At 36.4% G+C, this 20,614-nt stretch overlaps 1 protein-coding gene across 4 annotated transcripts in view; it reads left to right on the forward strand.

Moving 5' to 3' along the window:
- Positions 1-20,614, forward strand: part of UTRN (utrophin) — a 340,805-nt gene that overhangs the window by 135,735 nt on the left and 184,456 nt on the right. For all 4 annotated transcript variants that reach the window (XM_063151512.1, XM_063151511.1, XM_063151513.1 and 1 more), the window contains 9 exons: positions 3,295-3,445; positions 4,754-4,929; positions 5,806-5,941; positions 6,955-7,104; positions 8,267-8,351; positions 9,903-10,108; positions 11,237-11,354; positions 14,513-14,718; positions 16,232-16,386. In XM_063151512.1, coding sequence (XP_063007582.1) covers positions 3,295-3,445; positions 4,754-4,929; positions 5,806-5,941; positions 6,955-7,104; positions 8,267-8,351; positions 9,903-10,108; positions 11,237-11,354; positions 14,513-14,718; positions 16,232-16,386 — 1,383 coding nt within the window. The remainder of the gene's footprint in view (positions 1-3,294; positions 3,446-4,753; positions 4,930-5,805; positions 5,942-6,954; positions 7,105-8,266; positions 8,352-9,902; positions 10,109-11,236; positions 11,355-14,512; positions 14,719-16,231; positions 16,387-20,614) is intronic.

Raw genomic sequence — 20,614 nt, forward strand, 5'->3', positions numbered from 1 at the left:
TGGAATTTGTAAAAGTGTCAAAGCACATGTTTGGGAAGTTACCACTAAGCTGAAGGTGCTCACACTGCAAGCAGCAGTGTACACCAAGATTGCTGCTATGCAAAAAAACCCTTTAATGACTGAAAATTATATAGTAACATTTAAAATTAAATGCAAAGGCTTAAACTGAAATTCCTTTGCTTTTACAGTATTTCCTTTTTAATGATGATGTAAGGTAATGGATGATGCAGAAGTTTTCTAGGGCATAAGGTATGCCGAATTATGTTTGCTTGCTTTGTAGCACCAGAAATCTGATATCAAACACATCTGGTATTGTATTTTTAAGACGTGTTTTTAGGAAGAATGTGTATTACATAAGCAGGTGTTTCCAACTCTTTCTCAGGAGGATATAAAAATCAGTTTGTGTGGGGATATAAAAATCAGTTTGTGGTATCATCCAAATAGAGGCTTCCAGAAATTCTGGGCTCCTGGATGAGTTAAGGATCAAGATTTCTAATAACTCAGCAGGCAATGTTGTTTCACTGTGGATTCTTAAATCAGAAAGCAGTGATGCCAGATATGTAGAGCTTTGTGCTCTTGCTGGGTGCTTGTGGGTCACCTGCTGAATTTGGAAACAACTGCTCCCAAATTTGGTGCCTGTCCATATTTATATGCCTGTAGCTATAGTATTGTCCTCATAGATACTGTATGAACTAAGCTTTAGTTGTGTCTTTTTTTCCACTTGAAGCTTACTTGGAAAGCTTTAACTAATGTTAGCATTTTGTAAGTTAACTAATGTTAACGTTTTGTGAGTACAGTTGAATTTGCTACTCAAATTTACTTTGATTAAGTAGCCAGGGCTAACCAGAAACCTAGTCTTCTTATTGAGAAAGGTAAGTGAATCAAAGAGTAAGTTCAGTGTTTATGAATAAGTGGCAAAATGCAACAGATTGCCTCTTCAGTCACTTTGCTGATACAAATTAAGCTTGACCATCATAAAGTTTGTAAAGCTCTTCATATTAATAATATTGGGCTTCATTTTCATACAACAAGGGACTACTGGACTACTAATTTAGATAAATTATATGTAGCTTCTTGAATATATAAAATGCTGTAATTTTAACAGAAGCATGCTTTTTGATCACTGAAGATGTTATTAATTGCAATATTAAAATGGCATTAGTATTTTTAAACCCTTTCTGTTACAAAGAAGAATTCATAGTTTAAGCTTGCTTTTCCCAGTGTTACACTAAGTATAAGCTGGATAACTATCTCCCTAATCATCTTTGGCTTTTTTCTATGTCTGGAGTGGGTGGAAATTTTGACAAAATTAGAAGAAGCAGCATCTGAAGCCTCCGGCAAAAGATTAATTTAGTTTTCAGAGGTAGTAAAGATTTTGTGATTGAATGCCAGCTAAGTAGTTAAACCTTTAGTAAATGCTCTGATGAAGCCAAGCACAAGTTTAATTCAACTTTACTTATCAAAGCTTCTAAGTAGTCAACTAAATCCAGCTGACTGCATTTGCATTTGGACGTGTGTAGAGTAAAAAGTGTGGATTTTGTATGTATATATAGACTTAATGTTTGTAACTGCACTGGTTTGATAGGTCTGCTCATTTTGCTGTGGATTTTCTCCCAGTGCTAAGTGTTGATGACTTGGAAACAGTGGATTCCTGCAGAGGAGGCAAATGATGGCCAAGTTTTGGTGCAATAGTCACAGGAATTTGATACTTTTAGCTTTCAGATGAGGCAGTCTGTAGGGGAACAGCAGCACATGCATGTGACTCAAAACTGGAGTGGAACTTTGCTCATTGCTCAAAATACTGATGGAGCTGTAGTCCCACAACAGAACTGGTGCAAGTTAAAACTTTGTACCTCAGTGTTCTCTGAAGTTTTAAATTTTGTATTCTGAGAAAGTCATGTGGCCAAAACTCCCTGAAAAACTGTAGTTTTTAAGGAAGCCTATAAAACCTTCTTTTAATCTATTTTAAGTGCTTAGAATGTATCTTATTAAATGTGGGATGAGTACTGTTATGAGACAATATGCTTGGACTGAAACATATGTGAGAAATAAAGGGACACTGAAATTTGTGGTCAGTGTACAGGTTGGTCTAGGGTGTTAAATCAAGGCATGTGCTGAAACTGAAATGGTAGAACTAGGAGATAAGGTTAGAAACATTAAAGTGGAGATTTTTAAGACTTCTTTAAATCTTAAATTTTTAAGACTTCTTCCAAGACTTTTTAATTGGCTAATAATAATAACAACAAATAAGCCCTGTATATGTCAAGAAATACGGATCTTATGTAAAATGAGATTTAATTTTGATGAAATTAATCTCAGTTAAAAAAAAAAAGTTGCAAAAAAAAAGTTTAAAGTTTGGTTTTAGAGATCTTTATGCTGCTAATTTCAGATTGTATCTGTATATGTGCAATAACCCTGGAGTCTTTACGGTTGCAATTATTTTCAATTGTTTGCAGTAATAGGCTACAAATGACATAGTTCCTCAGTCAAAACAGAGGGTCCTCTGATTAACAGTAGTCTTGGCCTCTTAGGCCTTTAAAGATGACCATTTTTGTTAGTTGGGAATAGTTAATAATAAACAAATAGAAAACAAGCCACTCCATTCCTTTCTGACATGTTTTTCTCATGCTCTTACTTTGGTAGCTCGTTAATAGAACTCTCATTTTATCAAAAACACATTTCTGACTATGGTTATTCTGTCTGTTCCATACAAGAACATGTTACCCTTCAAATTAGGCAACACATTAATTTGAGGCTGCAAAGATGATGACAATGAAGTATCTGTTAAATTATTGTGTGATTAAATGCTATAAGACCTACTTATGTGTGCTCACTGATAATACTATATAATCAAATATATAATCAAAATCACCTTCACTTAATAAATCCTGGGCACCAGCACCCCATTTTCTCCTCATGAAGGAGAAAAAAAATCTGAGCAATTAATCATATTTCATATTTTACACTGTCTGATAGCTGAACTGTTTCACGATAAAGGAGGGAAGGGTTCTGCAGACCAATTTGATGTAGCTAATCAATCTTTATTTTTTAAGTGATAGAACAAGTTTGCTGAGGACTGCCCTTTCTTCCTTCAGCTGGAAGTTAATGACAGGCTGCGCTGTTGGCTTTCACCAGCTGCTACTGTGCCAGGAAGCCTTCAGTACTAGGACTTGGTTAGCCAGGCTGTATGTTAGTATTTCTGTTCTGCAAGGCAAATTTCTGCTCACTGGGGTGGGATTCCTCGCCTTCTAGCTGAAATTTTGGGTGATTTTTCACTCCTGTGTTTTCCCACAGTTGCTTTGACAGAGCGATTGAGGCATGGAGGCAGTTCCACTGCGATCTCAACGATCTCTCCCACTGGATCGCGGAGGCTGAAGCGTTACTGGCCGACGCGCGCGGGCCCGATGGCAGCCTGGAGCTGCAGGCAGCTGGGCTGCATCAGCAGGTACGTGGGACTGGAGCAGAAAATGAGCAAGCTGGAAACAGTCTAGAGTTTAGTCTAAATTTGTAGTTTTATAGATAGACATATGGATTTGCAGAGGCTGTGCAATTACACTTCAAAAAGCAGTAACTCTTAACATTTCTATTTTGGCTGCAGTTTAAAATTTATTCTTGGGGAAGAACTCAGCTCCTGCCTATAGTATGGGGTTATATGATCACTCTTAGTATGGATTGGTTTGAGATAATTTGATAATTCAAATGTTGGCATGATTTTTCAGTTTATAAGTTTTGTTAAAGCTTCAAAAATATTTTAATCAGATAAAAGATCCAGTATAATATTTCACTTACTTTTGACTCATAATTTAAAAAAAAAATGGACCCCAAAAAGGTCATTTATAACTTAGCAAATTATTTATTTAAATGAATGTATTTTGGAGATACTGCTGTGTGTAAACAATCTAGAAAAAGAAGATTCCAATTACAGGGGTCTTAGGTGTGATTTTTTTTTCAGATTTTGGTTCTGGAATTTAGTTCCCTGATATTTTTTTATTTTACTTCCTTTTAAATAAAGAGAAGAGAGCATAACTTTAAGGATCAGATTTTTCTTTTGAGAGTATTAGGTATCCAAGTGTCAATGTGTGTTCTGAAAGAAAGCTATGTTCTGTCTAAGACACAGCTTCTGTTTTATCCTTGTTGCTGCTTGAAGTTTTCTTCTGATGCATTTTACTTCTCTTTTTTGAATCATCTTATTCCTAATCTAGTTGCAAATAAATTTTTGCTGACAGTGTAGGACTTTTTTAGTCATTAGGGATGTTTGAAGATTTAATCCCAACATCTTCTGACTTTCTTTAGCTTCATAGATTTTCCATGGTGTCTGGGACCATGGCAGCGCTGCCATAAATATCTTAGTTAAAATACTCTGAAGATAAAGAAATATTTGGGATATAGATCATGAAAAGACCTAGTTAAAAGTCAAACCATCGGTTAGAACTACTAGGAAGTGCTGTACATAAAGAGAAAAGGATGAGTGTTGATTTTAGAACTGGTGACCTGAATGAATTCTTGTGATTCTTTGTAATATTCATAGCCTAATTTGTGTCACTATCTTCTTATGACCCTAGAAAATTGAATTGCATTCAATAAAAGAACATTAATAACTTTGTCAACAGCATCCATTTTGAAGTAAGATGGTTTTAAGTGCCTCTTTTAGTAAAATAATATGCACCCAGGGTTCATCCTGCATATCATGAGCCAGATCAAAGTCACTTCAGGTCAGTAATAAAATTCTGTGTGGCATTTATGTTTCTGACAGGAACTTGAAGAGGGAGTCACCAGCCATCAGACCAGTATTTCAGCATTGAACAGAACTGGGGAGGGGATCATACAGAAGCTGTCTGCTACAGACGGGAGCTTCCTACAGGAGAAACTGGCAGGATTGAATAGACGTTGGAAAGCAATCACAACAGAGGTCATGGATAGACAACAAAGGTAATAAGTTAATCAAAAATTTGGATGTCTGAACAGATGCAATAAGGAGACTTTCATTGAGCGGATGCTGGGAGAGAGAGTGCATTCTATTGCACGCTGTTATTAATCTGAATTTTCCTAATGTTTGGAGCTCTGCTTTGAACTGTCGTCTAGAACAAATTTCTCATAAATCCACCTGAAGTTGACTGCTTAGTAAGTCTTTGTTTAGAACAACTTACAAAATGACAACCATAAAACTTTTTTTACAGTTTCCCTTTGTTTTAAAAATAATATCCTTATAAAGCCAGACTTTTTAAAGACTAATTTCTCAGCTACTTTCTCTGACTGAAGCTGAACTTGTAAGTACCTTACACTAAGTTTTGTTTTATTACTGACAGAGATACGCTAATTGAACCAATTTGTACAGTTCTTACATTTCCACAACATTGTAAAGTAAGAACTTAATGTAATTACATGTTTTTAACAGCTCCTGATATGTTTAGGAATAAAATAGGATCTTGCTTAGTTATTTAGTTTGAGAAATTCCATTAAAGTTTTATGTGATTAGTGGAAGTATTATATATGTCCCTAAAACCTCCAGGGGAAAAATTCAGTGACCTTATAATGATTAGGCCTGAAGGTGTTGTCATTACTATCACTTACATTTAATGTTTTCTGTAGTCTTTAAAAGTCTGTTTTATGACTTTGGAACTAAAATTTGTCTGGTTTTAAGGCAGTAGTATTTATTTGTAAATATCTTGCATTTTAATGAGGGTGGTAGAGTCTTTCAATGATAAAATGAATTCTTTAAAATTCTTCAAGCACTGAAAAAAGTTGACCATGACATCAGAAGTAATTTAGGACTGATGTGCTGGACTTCTGGTTTTGCTTTTTAAGGCTAAAAGGAGAGAACCAGCAGCTGATAGAGTACAGGAAGAAGCTTGATGAGCTGCGTTGTTGGTTGGAAAATGTAGAAAATGCTCTGGACACAAGATTTACATTCAACCATGAAGAAAACTTGCAAGAATTACAGGCAAGACTGATTAGTGTGTAAATATGTATACATCTGTATGTCTTGTGTAAAGCATTGGGACATGGCTTTTGAGGAGGGGAGTTTTTATATTGTGAACAGCCAAAGACACATTATGGTTGTGTGAGACAATTTTGTGAGATTTCTTACATAGGCAAGATGTACCTCGAAATGAAGTTGGGTTGAGTTGGTAACTGGTATGTAGCCAGAAGATGGTGTCTGTGTGAGAGACAGTGAGAAATGGATATACTGCTGATAGAATTTAGTGAGTAGAATTTCACTGGAGTTGATGTGTATTTGTCAACTTTTAAATTGCTAAAACCTATAGAAAAAAAGCTGATAACCCTAAAGGGTAAGTAACAACATTGTCCCATTTACTGGGCAGTTGTAATAAGCTCTTATGTGTGTAAGATTTTATCTAATTTGTTTTTTAAACTGTAAGGATTTTGGCCATTTTAAGTAAGTTGTGTGCATATGTATGTGTTTTTCCTGTTTTGTGTCTTGCTTTGACAACAAAACATCTTTGGTTTATAGAATGTGTGAAAGAAAATTTTCTGAAATCCTAAAAGAATGAGAGGAGCAGTCAGTCCAACTAACCTGCTTGCTTGTTTCTTAAAAATCATTAATTTAAAAAAAGGCAACAAAAAACCCCAACGAACCCCCAACCAACCTCTTTTAGACCAAATCTAAGATGGAAGGCCTGAATAAGTGTTTATAAATTATGTAAAGTAGTTGCAATTGTGTTTGCCTAAATAAATTCCCTCATGTCAGTTGAATATTTCCTGCTTGTCATCAAAGTGTAATTTTTCTTGTCATCTACCTTAATATAAATGCTGGAAGTGAAAGTTAATAAATATTTCAGTAATTTCTAGATCAAGCACAGAAACCAAAATTGGAGCTTCTCTGTGTATGTTCAGGGAAAGGTCTAACATTGGAATTAAAAGAAAGCTTTCCTCCTCCTTTAATTAAGCATGTATGCATTTTATTCCAGTCTATAACTCTTCTGTCCATTTTAGGTCTTAAGTGACGAGATGGAAGTTCTGGGTGACAAACTGGAATGGCTGAACAGAACTGAATCTGAAGTACTGTTGGATAAAAATATTGATCTTCAGGAAAAAACCAAGCTTTCTGATTGCCTGCGGTCCCTCAATGTGAGGTGGAATAAGGTATGCATTTCTTTAGCATTGGGTACCTGAGGTTGAAAACAGAATGGTATGCTTGGAATGGTTGTTTTCCTTTTCATGTATCTGTGACATGTGGCATGTACATAAAATGATTAGGGAACCATACAGGCTTGATCAGGAAATAAACCCCAAACCACTTACACATGAAAATACTGATGGACATTTTTCCATCAGATTGAGTTAATTTGGTTAGCTTAGGTTTTTCTGTTTCCTTTTTTCTTGTATTGGCTCTCTTTTTTTTTTTTTTTTTTGAAAGATGGATCACAAGTATCAGCTGAATCAAAAATATTTTGTTTATTTGAGTCAAACAGTAAGTATTAACTTGAAATTCAGAGTTAGAGTAAATCTTTACTATATAGGAAAGTTGAATGCTTGTAGCAGTTAAGAGGAAAAGAAATAAAGCTGTGGTAGAGCTTAGAAAATCTTACCAAGTGTATCTGTGATTCTTCTTAAACATTACTGTAAATTAGAAACTAATGTGCTCAATCTCATTGGCAAGGCTGGTTGGAGTAAAGCAAGATTTTTTTCAAGCAAAGCCTGGAGATCCAAATGAAAAAATTAAATTATTTTAATTATTTTATGGGTGACAGATGTAAGAATTTATTGAGGAAAGGGGCTTTTGATAGTTCAGGGAAAGAAAAAGATGTGTTTTTACCAACTCAGCCATGAAAACAGGGACTCCCCCACTGCTTTGAGCACTACGTTTTCATCGCTGACTTTAAAAAACTTAGAAAGCATATAGGCACATTTGTTTTCACTACAGTGGAGTTGTAACACTTTTTCTTTTGTCAGTTCTCTGTTTCTTTACTTTGTGTGACTGACAACAAATCATGCTTTGCATCGTCTTTTCTTCAAAGTATTTTCAAATAATGAGTTATAGTTTTGGTGCCTAGAATGTAAAAACCATGTAAACATGGTTTAACCGTGTAAACAGCCTGTCCACAACAATTTATTTCTTTTCAATATTTAGGTGTTACACTAGGATGTATGGAAAAAACACTTTAGTTTTTATTGTTTTTTAAAGAATACCTTCCAGAAATTAATTAAAATATATCTGAGGCATGTTGTAGAGTATTTTGTCTTTCAATAATTGCCATTAATATAGGTCGTGTTACTGTTTTTATTTCTCTCTGCTGGGCTGTAGGTGTTCAGAGAAGTGCCTGACAAAGTGAGAGAGTTGGAGGCATTTGTTGGGCAGTCCCGTTTTGTTACAAAGACAAAGCCTCCTGGTGAGTGATTGGTCCTTCTGTTCTGCTTAATTGTCTTGAGTGTAATCTTGTTTGCAGTCAAAAGTAATTAAAAAAGAAAATAAACTCTAAGAACTTAAATAAATAAGAAATGTTGAAGCATTGTGTTGAACTTGAGGCTGCCTTCTCATTGCTGTGGAGGAGAGGGAATATTTGGGTAGCGAAGAAGTCGCTCTACTCTTCAGGACTGGGGGAGTCTTTTGGAGTTTCTCTAAGAGTTTTGAAATTGAGAAATTTTTATAAAGCTTAGGCCTCCTCATCAGGACTAGGTAGAGAGTAAAAACAAAATAGCTGTGTTTGTGACACGGCTGTGTCTGTGTTTTCTGTGTTTTGTTTCCTGTGGATTTGTGTTCATGCTTTTTACTAATTAAGATGCTCTAGAAGCTTTCCATACAGCTAATTATTTGTAAAGTAACTCTTGCATGCGGATTTTTTGCTGTCTTCTAAATAAAGACCATTCTGCTTCTTTTGGCTTGGTTAGAGGGCCAGATAAGGTAGACCTATCTGCTAGGTACTTACCTTTCTGAATGTTTTAGGGAAAGCTGTCTAAATATGTGTTCTTTTATCAGATGCTGACACTGGTCATATTTTCAAGTTGTTGGAGGCAGTTCAGCAAATACAGATTGTAAATAAAATGCCCAGGTCTCCCTTTTGGAAATTTAGGCAAAGACTACAGCCCTTGCCTGAAAAACTTTGCAACTCAAACCTCAGTAAATTAACTCAAATTGGTTTTTTTTTTAAATTTCAGAATCAGCAAACAAAATTTGAGGCAAACCAACTTCTGTTTAATCCTTTTAAAACCTTGAATTCAGCTTGTTATCCTTTCATACAATGTGTTTGTTAAAACTCCTGTGTTTTGTTGTTTGAGGGAAGTGTGAAATATTCATGCTGCAGTTTGATGTAGCTTAGTGTTTCTTGGAACAAGAACACAACTTCTGGAGTGAATCTTACTATTCATTCAGCTCGTTTCTCACTTCTTTCTTGTGTCAGGTTAAAAGAGAGGAAGATGTGACTGAACTAGTGGGCATCTGTCCCTTCTTCAGACAGTTGTGTAATGCCAAGTCCATGAAGCATCTGTTCCAGAAGCTTCACTTGTGCTTAAGTGAATTCTGAGCCAAGAGTGGAGAAGACCTTTTTGCTACATAGTACAAAATAGAGGAAGACAGCTTTAGATGTTTATCTTAAACAAAAATATTGGGCTTTATGCTTAATAAATGTCAATGAATATTTAGCTTCTTTCCATTAGGTTTAATGTAATTTTGTCTTTGCAAGTCTTTTTCATCTTGTTTTTTTTGAATTTAGGCGGAATCATTTGGGTGAGTCTTTTTGGCATGCAGTAAGAAAATAGCTGCCTTAAAGGTGCATAAGTCTCATTACTTAGCTTCTGGTTGTTAAAATAGAATTTTTGCTGTGCTTTCTCTGTAGATGCTGTTACATATTTATAGGAATTACAAAAGCCCCTTGTAATTCTGAGAACTGCTCATGTGGCCATGACTACTTTTGCTTTAACAGAACCTCCACACTCTGTTTCAGATATCCAAAAGGTGGTGCTAGCATCTTCTTCATTGGAAATTCCTGTTCAGACTCAGCAGGCTTTGGAACTTTCTGCACCTGCTGATCTGGACAAAACTAGAACTGAGCTGGCTGACTGGTTGGTGCTGATTGACCAGATGCTCAAGTCAAACATAGTCACTGTGGGAAATACTGAAGAGATCAATCGGACTATTACACGAATGAAAGTATGTGCTTTTGTGAAGGCTAGTAGAAAATTGTTTCACATTTTAATAGTTCTTACATTCACTAAGGAAGCTAAAAGCAATAACATGTTTTTAAGGGGAAAAAACCCCTGACTGCAGCTAAATGCATAACATGAAAGTTACACTTTAAATGTTCTTATTATACTCCTTTTTCCTTCAGAGCCGTTTTCTGTTTATTCTTGTGTCCCTATGTGAGCTTGGCTCACAGTTATTTTTTTGTTTAAAATGAAGAAATTGGAGAATACCTCCTGACATCTTTTGGGGTTTGTAATAGTTGATTTACATGGAAGAGTTTAGAGCAGCTTCATGTCTGCTTAGTGGGTGATCTTTGATTCACTCTTTACTGGTTTCTAATGAGTTTTGTTTGCTGTAGTTACACTAAACTGATTTCCAGAGACATGCTAAGAGGATTAAAAGTTGTAACATAAATGCTTATGATGTAAATGTTTATTTCTGTTGATAGCTCATGCCATGTTGAACCGTGACTAAGGGCAGTATAAGTGAGATGTATGCTGCTGTTAAAGTTCATTTTATTTGACTTAATGTCAATTAACTAAGTGTAGAGTTAAAGCTGTAGGCTAAATAAGTGCTAAACTGTTTCTGTGAGTATCTCATACATAGTCTGGAATTTGGAAGAATAACATGATGTAGCTTTTGAAACACTTGCTTTTAACTTGTAATATTCTGGTATATGTAGAGAACAATGTTTTATAGAGCAACAATATATAGTCTGACTATTCCTTCCAGTTTTTGTTCTTCACTTTCCCCTGCACCCACTGCTGCTTCTGATACATATAAATGAATCTTGGTTAGGAGAAAAATAAGTTATGGAAACTTATATGAAAATAAGTCTATGAAGAATAGATAGTGGAAAACATTGTGCAACAACTGTGGTAACAGTTTGGTTTGATAGGTTAACCTTCACCTCTGGATTTTCAGTAACTGCAATTTACAATATTTTAGCCTTTTAGTGCAGTGCTATTATACTGTGACAGTTCAAGGGTCACAGTAATGATGGGACCAGCTATATAGTTGTGGAAACGTGTGTATTTTTTACCTAAATAATACAGATGAATTTAACTTTTTTCTACTTTTTGGACTTAAAAACAGATAACCAATGCAGATATGGACCATCGCCACCCTCAGCTCGATTCTGTTTTTACATTGGCTCAGAATTTGAAAAATAAAACTTCCAGTTCAGACATTAGGACAGAGATCACAGAAAAAAGTAAGTTTATCCATCCTGTGTTTGCAAATACATTGTTTTCATGGCAGTAAAAAATCTTCATGTCTTTTTCCAAAATTATTGATTGGGTATAGCTGAAGTTGCCTTCCTTGAAAAAGAAACCTTGGCAATTAAGTGGCTTTCACTTAAACAGTGTAAGGAAAATTCCTGGAACAAGAATTGCCTCTTGTTTTTAGACTGGCTGATTTTTCAAGTATGAAGGTCAATAGTTTTGCTGGGACTTTTAAATATTTTGTGAAGAATTTGGGTTTCTTCACAGCCACAGACCCAGGGATGAGGATTTTATTTATTGAGAAAAGGAGCTAATCATGTTTCTTTTTTTGTTGAGCTCTGAGGCACTGGACAGTTAAAAACATGAATGTATTGACTTTAGGACAATGACTTTATGTGTGTACTTTAAAAATTGTTCACTGAGAGTAGAGATTTTAATTAACTGACACATACTTGAAAATTTAATTTCCAATTTAAAGGTCTCCACTCCCTTTGAAAATTTATTTTACTTGTACCTAAGAAATGTACAGTTGTCATAATATGAAACTATGGACAGTCTGTTTTTTTAAGTCTTAAGCTTTGCTCATTGCTAAGATTAGAAATTTCATGCAGCAGGGAATACCATAGTTAGAAGTAAAAATGGAAAGATATATTTTTTATATTCTCCTCTGTAATGTAGTTTTTCCTTCACTCCATCTGCATTAATTTCTTTGGTGTCCATAAGACTTGATGGAGATGATGTGGTCAGACGGGAAGACCAAAGATGAGTGGTTTTTCTGGGGGTCTGATGAGATGACATCTGCTGTCTGAGGTTCACAGACTGTAGACTGGTAGGGGCAGTAAGATTCAAAGAAGCAACTTAGTTTTGCAGTCACTCAGAACTCAGGGTGAGGTGGAAACTCAGGGCAGTGAGGATAATAACCATGGGAGTCAGTCAACAAGGGGACATGGGGTCAATCACAAAATGTTCAGGATTCTTCAGAAAAGCTGAACAAGAAGTAAAGGACTGTGTGTTGAAGTTTGAGTTCCCCTATAGTCATGCACATCCAGAGTGGGAAAAAAGAAGTTGTATGTGGTGCCATGGATTAAGCTTCCAGTAGATACTTTGGATGTGTGTGAAGATTTTCTGCCTATCATGAAACATGAAAATTGAAGGTTTTGTTACCACTGACTTTTGTTAAGAAAAGCTGGCTCTTTGAGGAAAAGTGAAGCTCTGGCCTGCTTATGCACCTCTTTGTTTAAACACTGAGTATGTATAGACACTGAATATATATCAGAATGTATCAATGTCCTACAACCTTCTGGAAGTCTGTTGTGTGTCATCAGATGAAGCATAATTACTCAAATTGATAGGAGCAGAGAAACAGCAAAGCTTCCTTCTCTGGAACTTCGCTCCCAATTTTTGGGACACTTAGAATTGAAACTTTATTGACACTTAGAATTGAAAAAAGTCTCATCAGAAATTCCTTCTAGTTTTTCTGTCTGTGATATCAGGCTGCTGCCCATACTTTTTCAAGTATATTTTTCAGAACAACTTTTTCTAGGAACTTACCTCTTAAACCCACCAGGTTCTGAGGCTACCAGGAATGTCACTATTTTTCTGTCCTGTTTGCAGGAGGTAGAGAAAAGGGTAGATATGTCAGCAGTGTAGAGAGTAAGGTTAATCTGTCCATTAATAAGAAAAAGTATATAAATAATATTTGTTCTATAATACCAATACTACTATGTGAACATCAAATATCTGTGCTTGAAAATTAATCCACAAGCTGCCTGTGGGTTGAAATGGATGAATCTATATTGCACAAATTATTAGGTTTGTCTACCAGTTCGGTGTAGTAGATATTTACTCTGACAGGTGGGCTTTGCTGCCCCAGTCTTTGAGAGCTTTGTGGAACTAAACAGAATATTGTTGAATGTATTAAAGTTAAGAAATTTTTTCAAGCAGATGAAGCACAATGGCTTTGTTTAATTGCAAAAGGTTAGAAAAATGTAAACCACTTAAATGGTTTCAATTTTAGTGCAACCTTTAGCGTTTTGCTTCATGGAAAATTGAAGTGACTTGAGCATCAAGATTGTTAATTTTTTAATAAAACTGTGTACTTACTGTTAAAATAAATACACTTGTTTAGTCTTACGTACTGTGTACCTGTTTCTCATGAGAAATCCAGCTTAGTCTTTTTTGGTTTTACTTTTTCCCATTAACTTTTTTACAACATTCTTTTTTTATCACACTCTTTAGTGATATAATTTGTTCCCCATAACCGTCACAACAGGTAGTAGAGAAACGGGTTTCCAGCTCTATAGACTTTCAAGTAATACACTTGCTTTAATGGTCTTGTAAGTATCCAGGAAAATGCATGATGCCATGCATTTCTCTCCAAAGACAGATTCACTGCTTTTTGTGATGCACTGTTTTTGTTCTAGGCTCTTATGTTGTGTTTTTCACTCCTTGTTTATTAAAGGTTAAGTGTGTTTATCCATCATCTAATGAAACTATTTATTGAGAGAGGAATGGAATTCCGTCCACTTGAAGGGAGTGGGGTGTAACCAATAACTTCTCTCTTCTGCTGGGTTATATACTAAATTCTATAGAAACCTGTGCTGGAGTTAAATTGCCAAAGTAGTTAGTTTACCTTGTGGAATGTTTCTACATTGGCCAAAATTGCAGTGTAGGTGCCATGAGACAGTGGTCAGGAATGCTCAGTTTGCTTTATACAAACTGTCCAAACAGTATTTATTTATTTGTTTCTACCGATTTAAGTTATAGATGCAAAAAGATTACTTATTGCTTCTATTATCCTAAAATCACCCTAAAATTGTGCTCCTTGGAGCCCTGCTGCTGGCATATCTCTGCTGTAAAGTTTCCTATATGTGTGGACTTTAAAAGTGAATAATGACTTTGACATAGACCAGAAAAAATAGTTGTTACATGTATGATGTCTTACTCAAACAAGAGGAAGCCAAACACCTGATTTTTCATTTGCTTCTGTGAATGTCAACTAGACGGCGAACTAAAATACTGAATATTGAGACTGTTGTATTTGAGAATTATTGTTCTATTATTGCCTTTTGCCCTGAAGATTAGGAGGTAGCTATGGCTACTTTTTCACTTGCCTCATATTTTTCACGTTCCGTGTTGTCCTCTGCAGTGGAGAAGCTGAAGAACCAGTGGGACAGCACCCAGCACAGCGTGGAGGTGCGGCAGCAGCAGCTGAAGCACATGCTGGCAGACAGCCTGCAGTGGCACGAGCAGAGGCAGGAGATGGAGCACCTCATGGAGCAGTGCGAGATCCGCCTGCGAGGGCTCCTGCAGGCCCCAAAAGAGACGCTGGCCAAACACATTGCAGAGAGCAAAGTAAGACCACTTATGCTTTCTTTTTTGCCATACCAGATTCCTGAGTCTGTGTAATGCTACTACATTCAATTGATGAGTGGATGCGCAATTTAGTTGTTGTACTATTTTCTGGTTCTTTTTGGGTAAGGTATTTTAATTGTCTATGTTTTTCAATATATGACACTACCCAAAAATCCCGTTTTGGGAAGTAAACAGGTGGCATGTGTGCCTTTTAAAGCTTAGTTGAAATTAGTATAATTTAGCATCAAAGAAATAATATTATGCAAAAAGCTTGAACCCCAGACCAATTAAAATTTAATGATTCTGCTGCAGAATTGACTTCATAGAAATATTTAACAGCAGCTTAGTAAGTCAAGGAATGGACTAAGGTATTTAAAATTGTCCTGAATTTCACATCTGGTGGATGCCAGGCATATCCTATGCTTTTTTATTTTTATTTTTTTTTATTTAATGCAATCTTTGATGCTTTTTATATCATATCAAGCATGCTGTGATAAATCTGTAAGTCTAGTGTCCTTTGTCCTGGTGGCTGTCAGAAAAAGGGCGAGCTGTAGGTGGCACAGTATGAGAACTAAAGACACAAAGCAGTGAGGAGAGGCTCTTGCCAGTGCAGTATTTAGAACAGGGATATACGAGAGTTTAAAAAAACATGTGCATATATATATGCACATATATATTCATGAAGGGGCAATGTAGAGATGCAGCTGAGTAATGGAAGAGGCAGGAAGTATGATTGTGAGAATTGCTTACCAATCCATAGCTGTTTAAGTAGACAGTAAAGTTGTGTGCTTTGCACAACTATCTGACTTATGTCTATCTCTGCATAAGCAGGGAAATAGAAATAGACTATTAGGTCTACTTTGTTTTCTTAAGTGAAAGCAGGTCCATGCCCAAACAGAGGCCATAATGTGCAACTGGATATATACATATACATACATATATATATATATATATATATATATATATATATGTAAATACTCTTTTTCATTTTGAAATAATTATGAGTTTAGATTCTCTAAAGTCAAGGCACATTGTAAATATCTTGCCACAATAAAGAAACCTTTCTAATGTATTTCCTTAATTTTAAACAAACAAAAAACCAAAACCAAAAACCCCAAGGAATGAAATCAAATTCTCATATTGTACATTTCATTTGTGCTGCTTTTAAATGCTGCTTATATTGCTATTATAATAATTCAAACTTATTCATGCTACTCAAAATACAGAAGTATTTTTATTTCTGTTGCCAGTAGACTATAAAAGAGGATTTCTCTAACCTTTGGCAGTTCTGGAAAATACAGCTTTTTCTCACCTATTTATGCTTTGATTAGTTCATTATCAGGACATTTAATATCTGTAGATTTTCTCTGTAAGGTTTTACCCCTAGATGAAAAATGTGCACATTTTGCTTTTTAGAAAAGAGGAAAAAATGAGAGGTTTATAATGTGTGATAAAATGCATAATATGAGAAATAGTCTCATTTTAATCTGTCTCATTTGGCACTGCTTTTTAGCTGTTGGTACAGGATTTGCATAGAGGTGACATCACAGTAGCAGCATTCAATGATCTTTCTAATAAACTACTTCGAGAGTATCGTGATGACGACTCAAGGAAGGTGAAGGAAACCACTGACCAAATGAACACTTGCTGGGTTAATCTCAACCAAAGGTAACTACAAGGTTTCACTTTATATGTAGCAGCTTGTGCCTTAAACTTGCATTCTCTGTATACATGTGTATTGTAGTCTCTTCTCTGTGTGCTTAAGTGCAGCTTTTAGTGCTGCTGGGGATAATTAGTCAATTGCAGTCAAGTTCTTTTGATGATTGAAATTCCCACAGTTCACAATGGAAAGCTTCTGTATGACTTCCCATTTATGTGGTATATTTTTAAGCAGAAAAAGAAGGGACTTCTCATGTTTGGTTTCAGGTTTTCCTGTGGCTATTATTCTCTAAGTGTCTTTCAAAGTTCCTCTCTTATTCTTTATTACTGGTATGATTTATGTATTTGTAGTTTGTTATTGTCCTTCCTTTTTGTAAGGCTGTAAGTGTTCAGCTTCATCTTCCCATGCATTAATTCCTTATGGCCTTTCATCTAATGGAAACTTCCCCAGAATGGGGCTGTCAAGTGCAATCCTTCCAGTACTCCCATCTAGAAAATACTTGTGCTGTAGGAATTGAGACTTAATTGAAACTTCTTTTTATTAATCCTCTATTTAAGATGTATCTGCAGATACGTCTCAATGAAAATGTGATATTTTCCTATGCATAATTTTTTTTCCCTGCAGGATAATCTAATTTCTGCAGAAATTCTTTCGAGTATTTGGTATTGATACACAATTAAGATTTAGAATAGTGTCTGACTCTGAAATCTAAAAGTCTATATGCATTGTGGTTAGATGGAGAGAAGGAAAAATTGATCCTCTTTATGTGGGAGTGGGGAAGATGACAACTGAAGTCTGTATGTATACATGTGCATGTGAAAGAAGCAGCTGCTTTTGGAATGGGACATCAGTTAAAGGAATGAAAAGCCTACTTTGTAAAGCTTAAGGCGATGTTATCTCTTGAGGAGTGAGAGGAGGATAGCATTATAGAACTTGTGAAATTAGAGAATGGTTTGAACTGGAAGGGGCCTTAAAGATCATCCAGTTCCAACTGCCCTGCCATGAGCAGACCACAATCCACTAGATCAGATTGCTCAAAGCCCCATTTAGTCTGACCTTGGACACTGCCAGGGATGGGGCATTCACAGCTTCTCCTGTTCCAGTGCTTCACCACCCTCACAGTGAAGATTTTTTTCCTAATAGCTAATCTAAATATGCCTTCTTTCAGTTTAGAGCCATTCTTGTCCTGTCCTTATATACCTTTGCAAAAAGTCCCTCTCCATGTTTCATGTAGGCCCTCTTCAGGCTCTGCAAGGCTGCTGTAAGGTCCCCTGGGAACCTTTGCTTCTCCAGGCTCCAACTCTCTCACCCTTTCCTCACAGGAGAGGTGCTCCAGCCTTCAGAATGTTTTAGTTTTTCCTCTGGATCTGCTTCAACATGTCCACATCCTTCTTATGTTGGGGTCCCAGAGCTGGATGCAGCACTCCAGGTGGGATCTCACCAGAGTGTGGTAGAGGTGCAGAATCCCCTCCCTTGCCCTGCTGCCCACACTGCCCTGGATGCAGCCCAGAACACAATTGGCTTTCTGGGCTGCAAGCACACATTACTGGATCATGTCCAGCCTCCTACCTACCAGCACCCCCAAGTCCTCCTCAGCAGGACCATTCTCAGTGAGCAGGTAATGAAGGAAGCAGAGTAGAATGTCATCCTATCCTTCCTTGGAGGAAAATTGTTCTTCTGTCATTTTGTGCTTTGGATGTGGCAGCTTGTTTCCTAGTTAATTAGAGGATGAGGGAAAACAGCTCCTTGTTGGATTAGCATTGACAGTAGACTAAAACTCTGTATTAGTCTCATTCACATTCAGACTTTGCAGTGCTATGGCTAGAGCTGGCATAAAACTGCCCACTATTCAGAGAAGGTGACCAGAAAGAAGGGCTCCTGCCTGGAAGCCTCTAATTAGTTTTGAATCTGCTTAAAGTCTAAAATAATAAGCTACTGCATTTTGTTGTGTATAACTGAAGCTCCTTAATTATCACTGGGGCTACTGTTTGAAGTCTGCAGCCTAAGGAAGGTGAATATCTGCTTTGTTTATTAACTAGTGGCAGAATGGAAAGGACAACTCTGAGAGCCAGTGGGCAGCCAGTGTGGAGCTGCTCAGTGTAACCCCATCTGAGCAGCACAGTAGAATTAAAAGGGGAGACTGTGCAGTGAAAGCACCTTTTCAACAGGATGAAGGTTTTTATACTTGCTTTAAATGCAATAAATAGAAATACCACTGATGAACCTTACTTTTTGTGACAGATGTTGGGACATCTAGGGCTTATACATAGAGTGGACATGTAGCCCTATGGCTTCTATAAGAATAAATCTGTATTTACAGCATAATGCTTTAAAATACCAGTTTGTTCCCCCCACTCACACTTGAAGGACCCTGTGGAAAGGGTCCTTCATAGCATCTCCTGGAAGGATTGTGGTTCTGGTCACCATAAGAACGCTACCAGGAAGACTATAGACATGGCATGTAAAGTGAAGAAGCTTATTTTAAACTGATGGCATTAAGAGATTGAAGATCCTCAGCTTGACGTTGTGTAAATTGGATACTTTGCCCGGTGGCTATTTATGTTCTACTTTTATACTTTAGGGTGAAACCATAGTCATTCTAGGTGATTGTGCTGCCTTGTTAATGGATTATAGTTGCTTTCTGTACTGTATCAGATGTTGGTTTCTGAATTTCTTTTGATCACGCCCATGTATCTGCATCGCAGATTTTTAGTCTAAATCTGGAAAAATAATTGGGTGGGACAGAAACCTGAAACAGCCATGAAAACTTAAATAATACAGTAACAATTTTTTCTTGGGTGTGTGTTTGCCAATAGAATCTGTGTAGACTTTCTCCACTATCACTGTATAGGTTAGCTACATTTGAAAATAATTCTCAAGCTTCTCCTCACATTTAGTTCTTGCAGCCTGGAAGATATAGAGATCCTCTGTCTTTTGAGGCTGCTCTAATTGTGTCAGAATTATTTGAAAATCTGCGTTATGTTTTTATAGCATGGGGTAGTTTTTAAGCTGCAGTACAGAATTCTCCTGTAAAAAAAATTTCTATTTTGTATTTTATGTTGGAGGTCTTTACTAGCAGGGGAGGAAAATATTTCCATCTGCTCTTTTAAAGTGTTGCTCGCTACTGCTTGCTATACATGTCCTCTTTAAGAACACCCATGTAATCTTAGGAAATTAGTTGTAAATTTGTATGTATATAGTGGCAGGATTGTTTTTCAGCTTTAATTTAGTATGGCAGCAGTGGATCAGTAATAGGATTTCATTCTTTCCTTAAAGCTCAACCAAGCAGAAGGCTGGAGAAATTAAAACTTTAGGATGAAGACAATATTCTTCAATGAATGTTGTTAACTTCAAAGTTCAGGTTGTCTCAATTTCTATCTAATACATCAGTACTTAGACTTAGAGATCTGGGTCATTTGGTGTTTCATCCTTTGGTGCCGTTCTTTTCCTTTGAAGGTCACCTTTATTACCAGTCTGTTCTTCCTGCTGTCACTCCTGTTCTTCCACCTTTGGCCTTAACCCCCTGCTAGGAAAGAAAATCCCTGCAGAGGGAGAGGATTTTGAAGTTAGAGCTCATAACTGCTTTTACTTTACATTTTTCTCACAGTTCCTTGGTGTGCTCTAATTTTTTAGCTGGTGCTTATTATCAAACTACTTGTTTTCCCTAGCATGCTGCATATTTTTTTTCTCTAGACTGGGTGAAGCATTCCAGCTGCAAGTTAGAAGCAAGAATGAAAGTTTCTTGATATCCTAGTTATTTGCTACTCACTAAAACTTGGGCAAGCACAAAGTCAGAAACAATTCTTAGAGTCTTATTTTTAGCTAAAGCAATTAGCAAGTGGTGTAAGACCAAAGCTTCTAAAATAGGGGTTGCAACACTATCCTTGTGCAAATTGTCTCTAAAAAGTTCAGTTGGTTATGCTAAAACTTAGGAATGTGAGCCTGACAGAATTTGGGTTGCATGAAATTTCCTCCCAGTCCTTGAAAGAGGACATCAGATGAGACAGCTTTTACTTGTAGCTGTCTCATCTGATGTGCTAGTAAACCAGGCTACTTGCTTTGAAATGTCATCCTGAATGGTACTGAACACCCACTGCTTCTTTTCTAAAAGGAATATTTTTACTAGTTTTGAAATTCACAATTCTAAACATAGTTATTCCTTCATGCTGCTGAGCATCACAGCATGAAAAGGAGGAAAGAAAGCTGAAGTAGATGGGAGGATGCGGAAGACACAAG

The sequence above is a fragment of the Melospiza melodia genome, chromosome 3 (genome assembly GCF_035770615.1).
Source record: "Melospiza melodia melodia isolate bMelMel2 chromosome 3, bMelMel2.pri, whole genome shotgun sequence".
In the NCBI taxonomy this organism is placed as follows: domain Eukaryota; kingdom Metazoa; phylum Chordata; class Aves; order Passeriformes; family Passerellidae; genus Melospiza; species Melospiza melodia.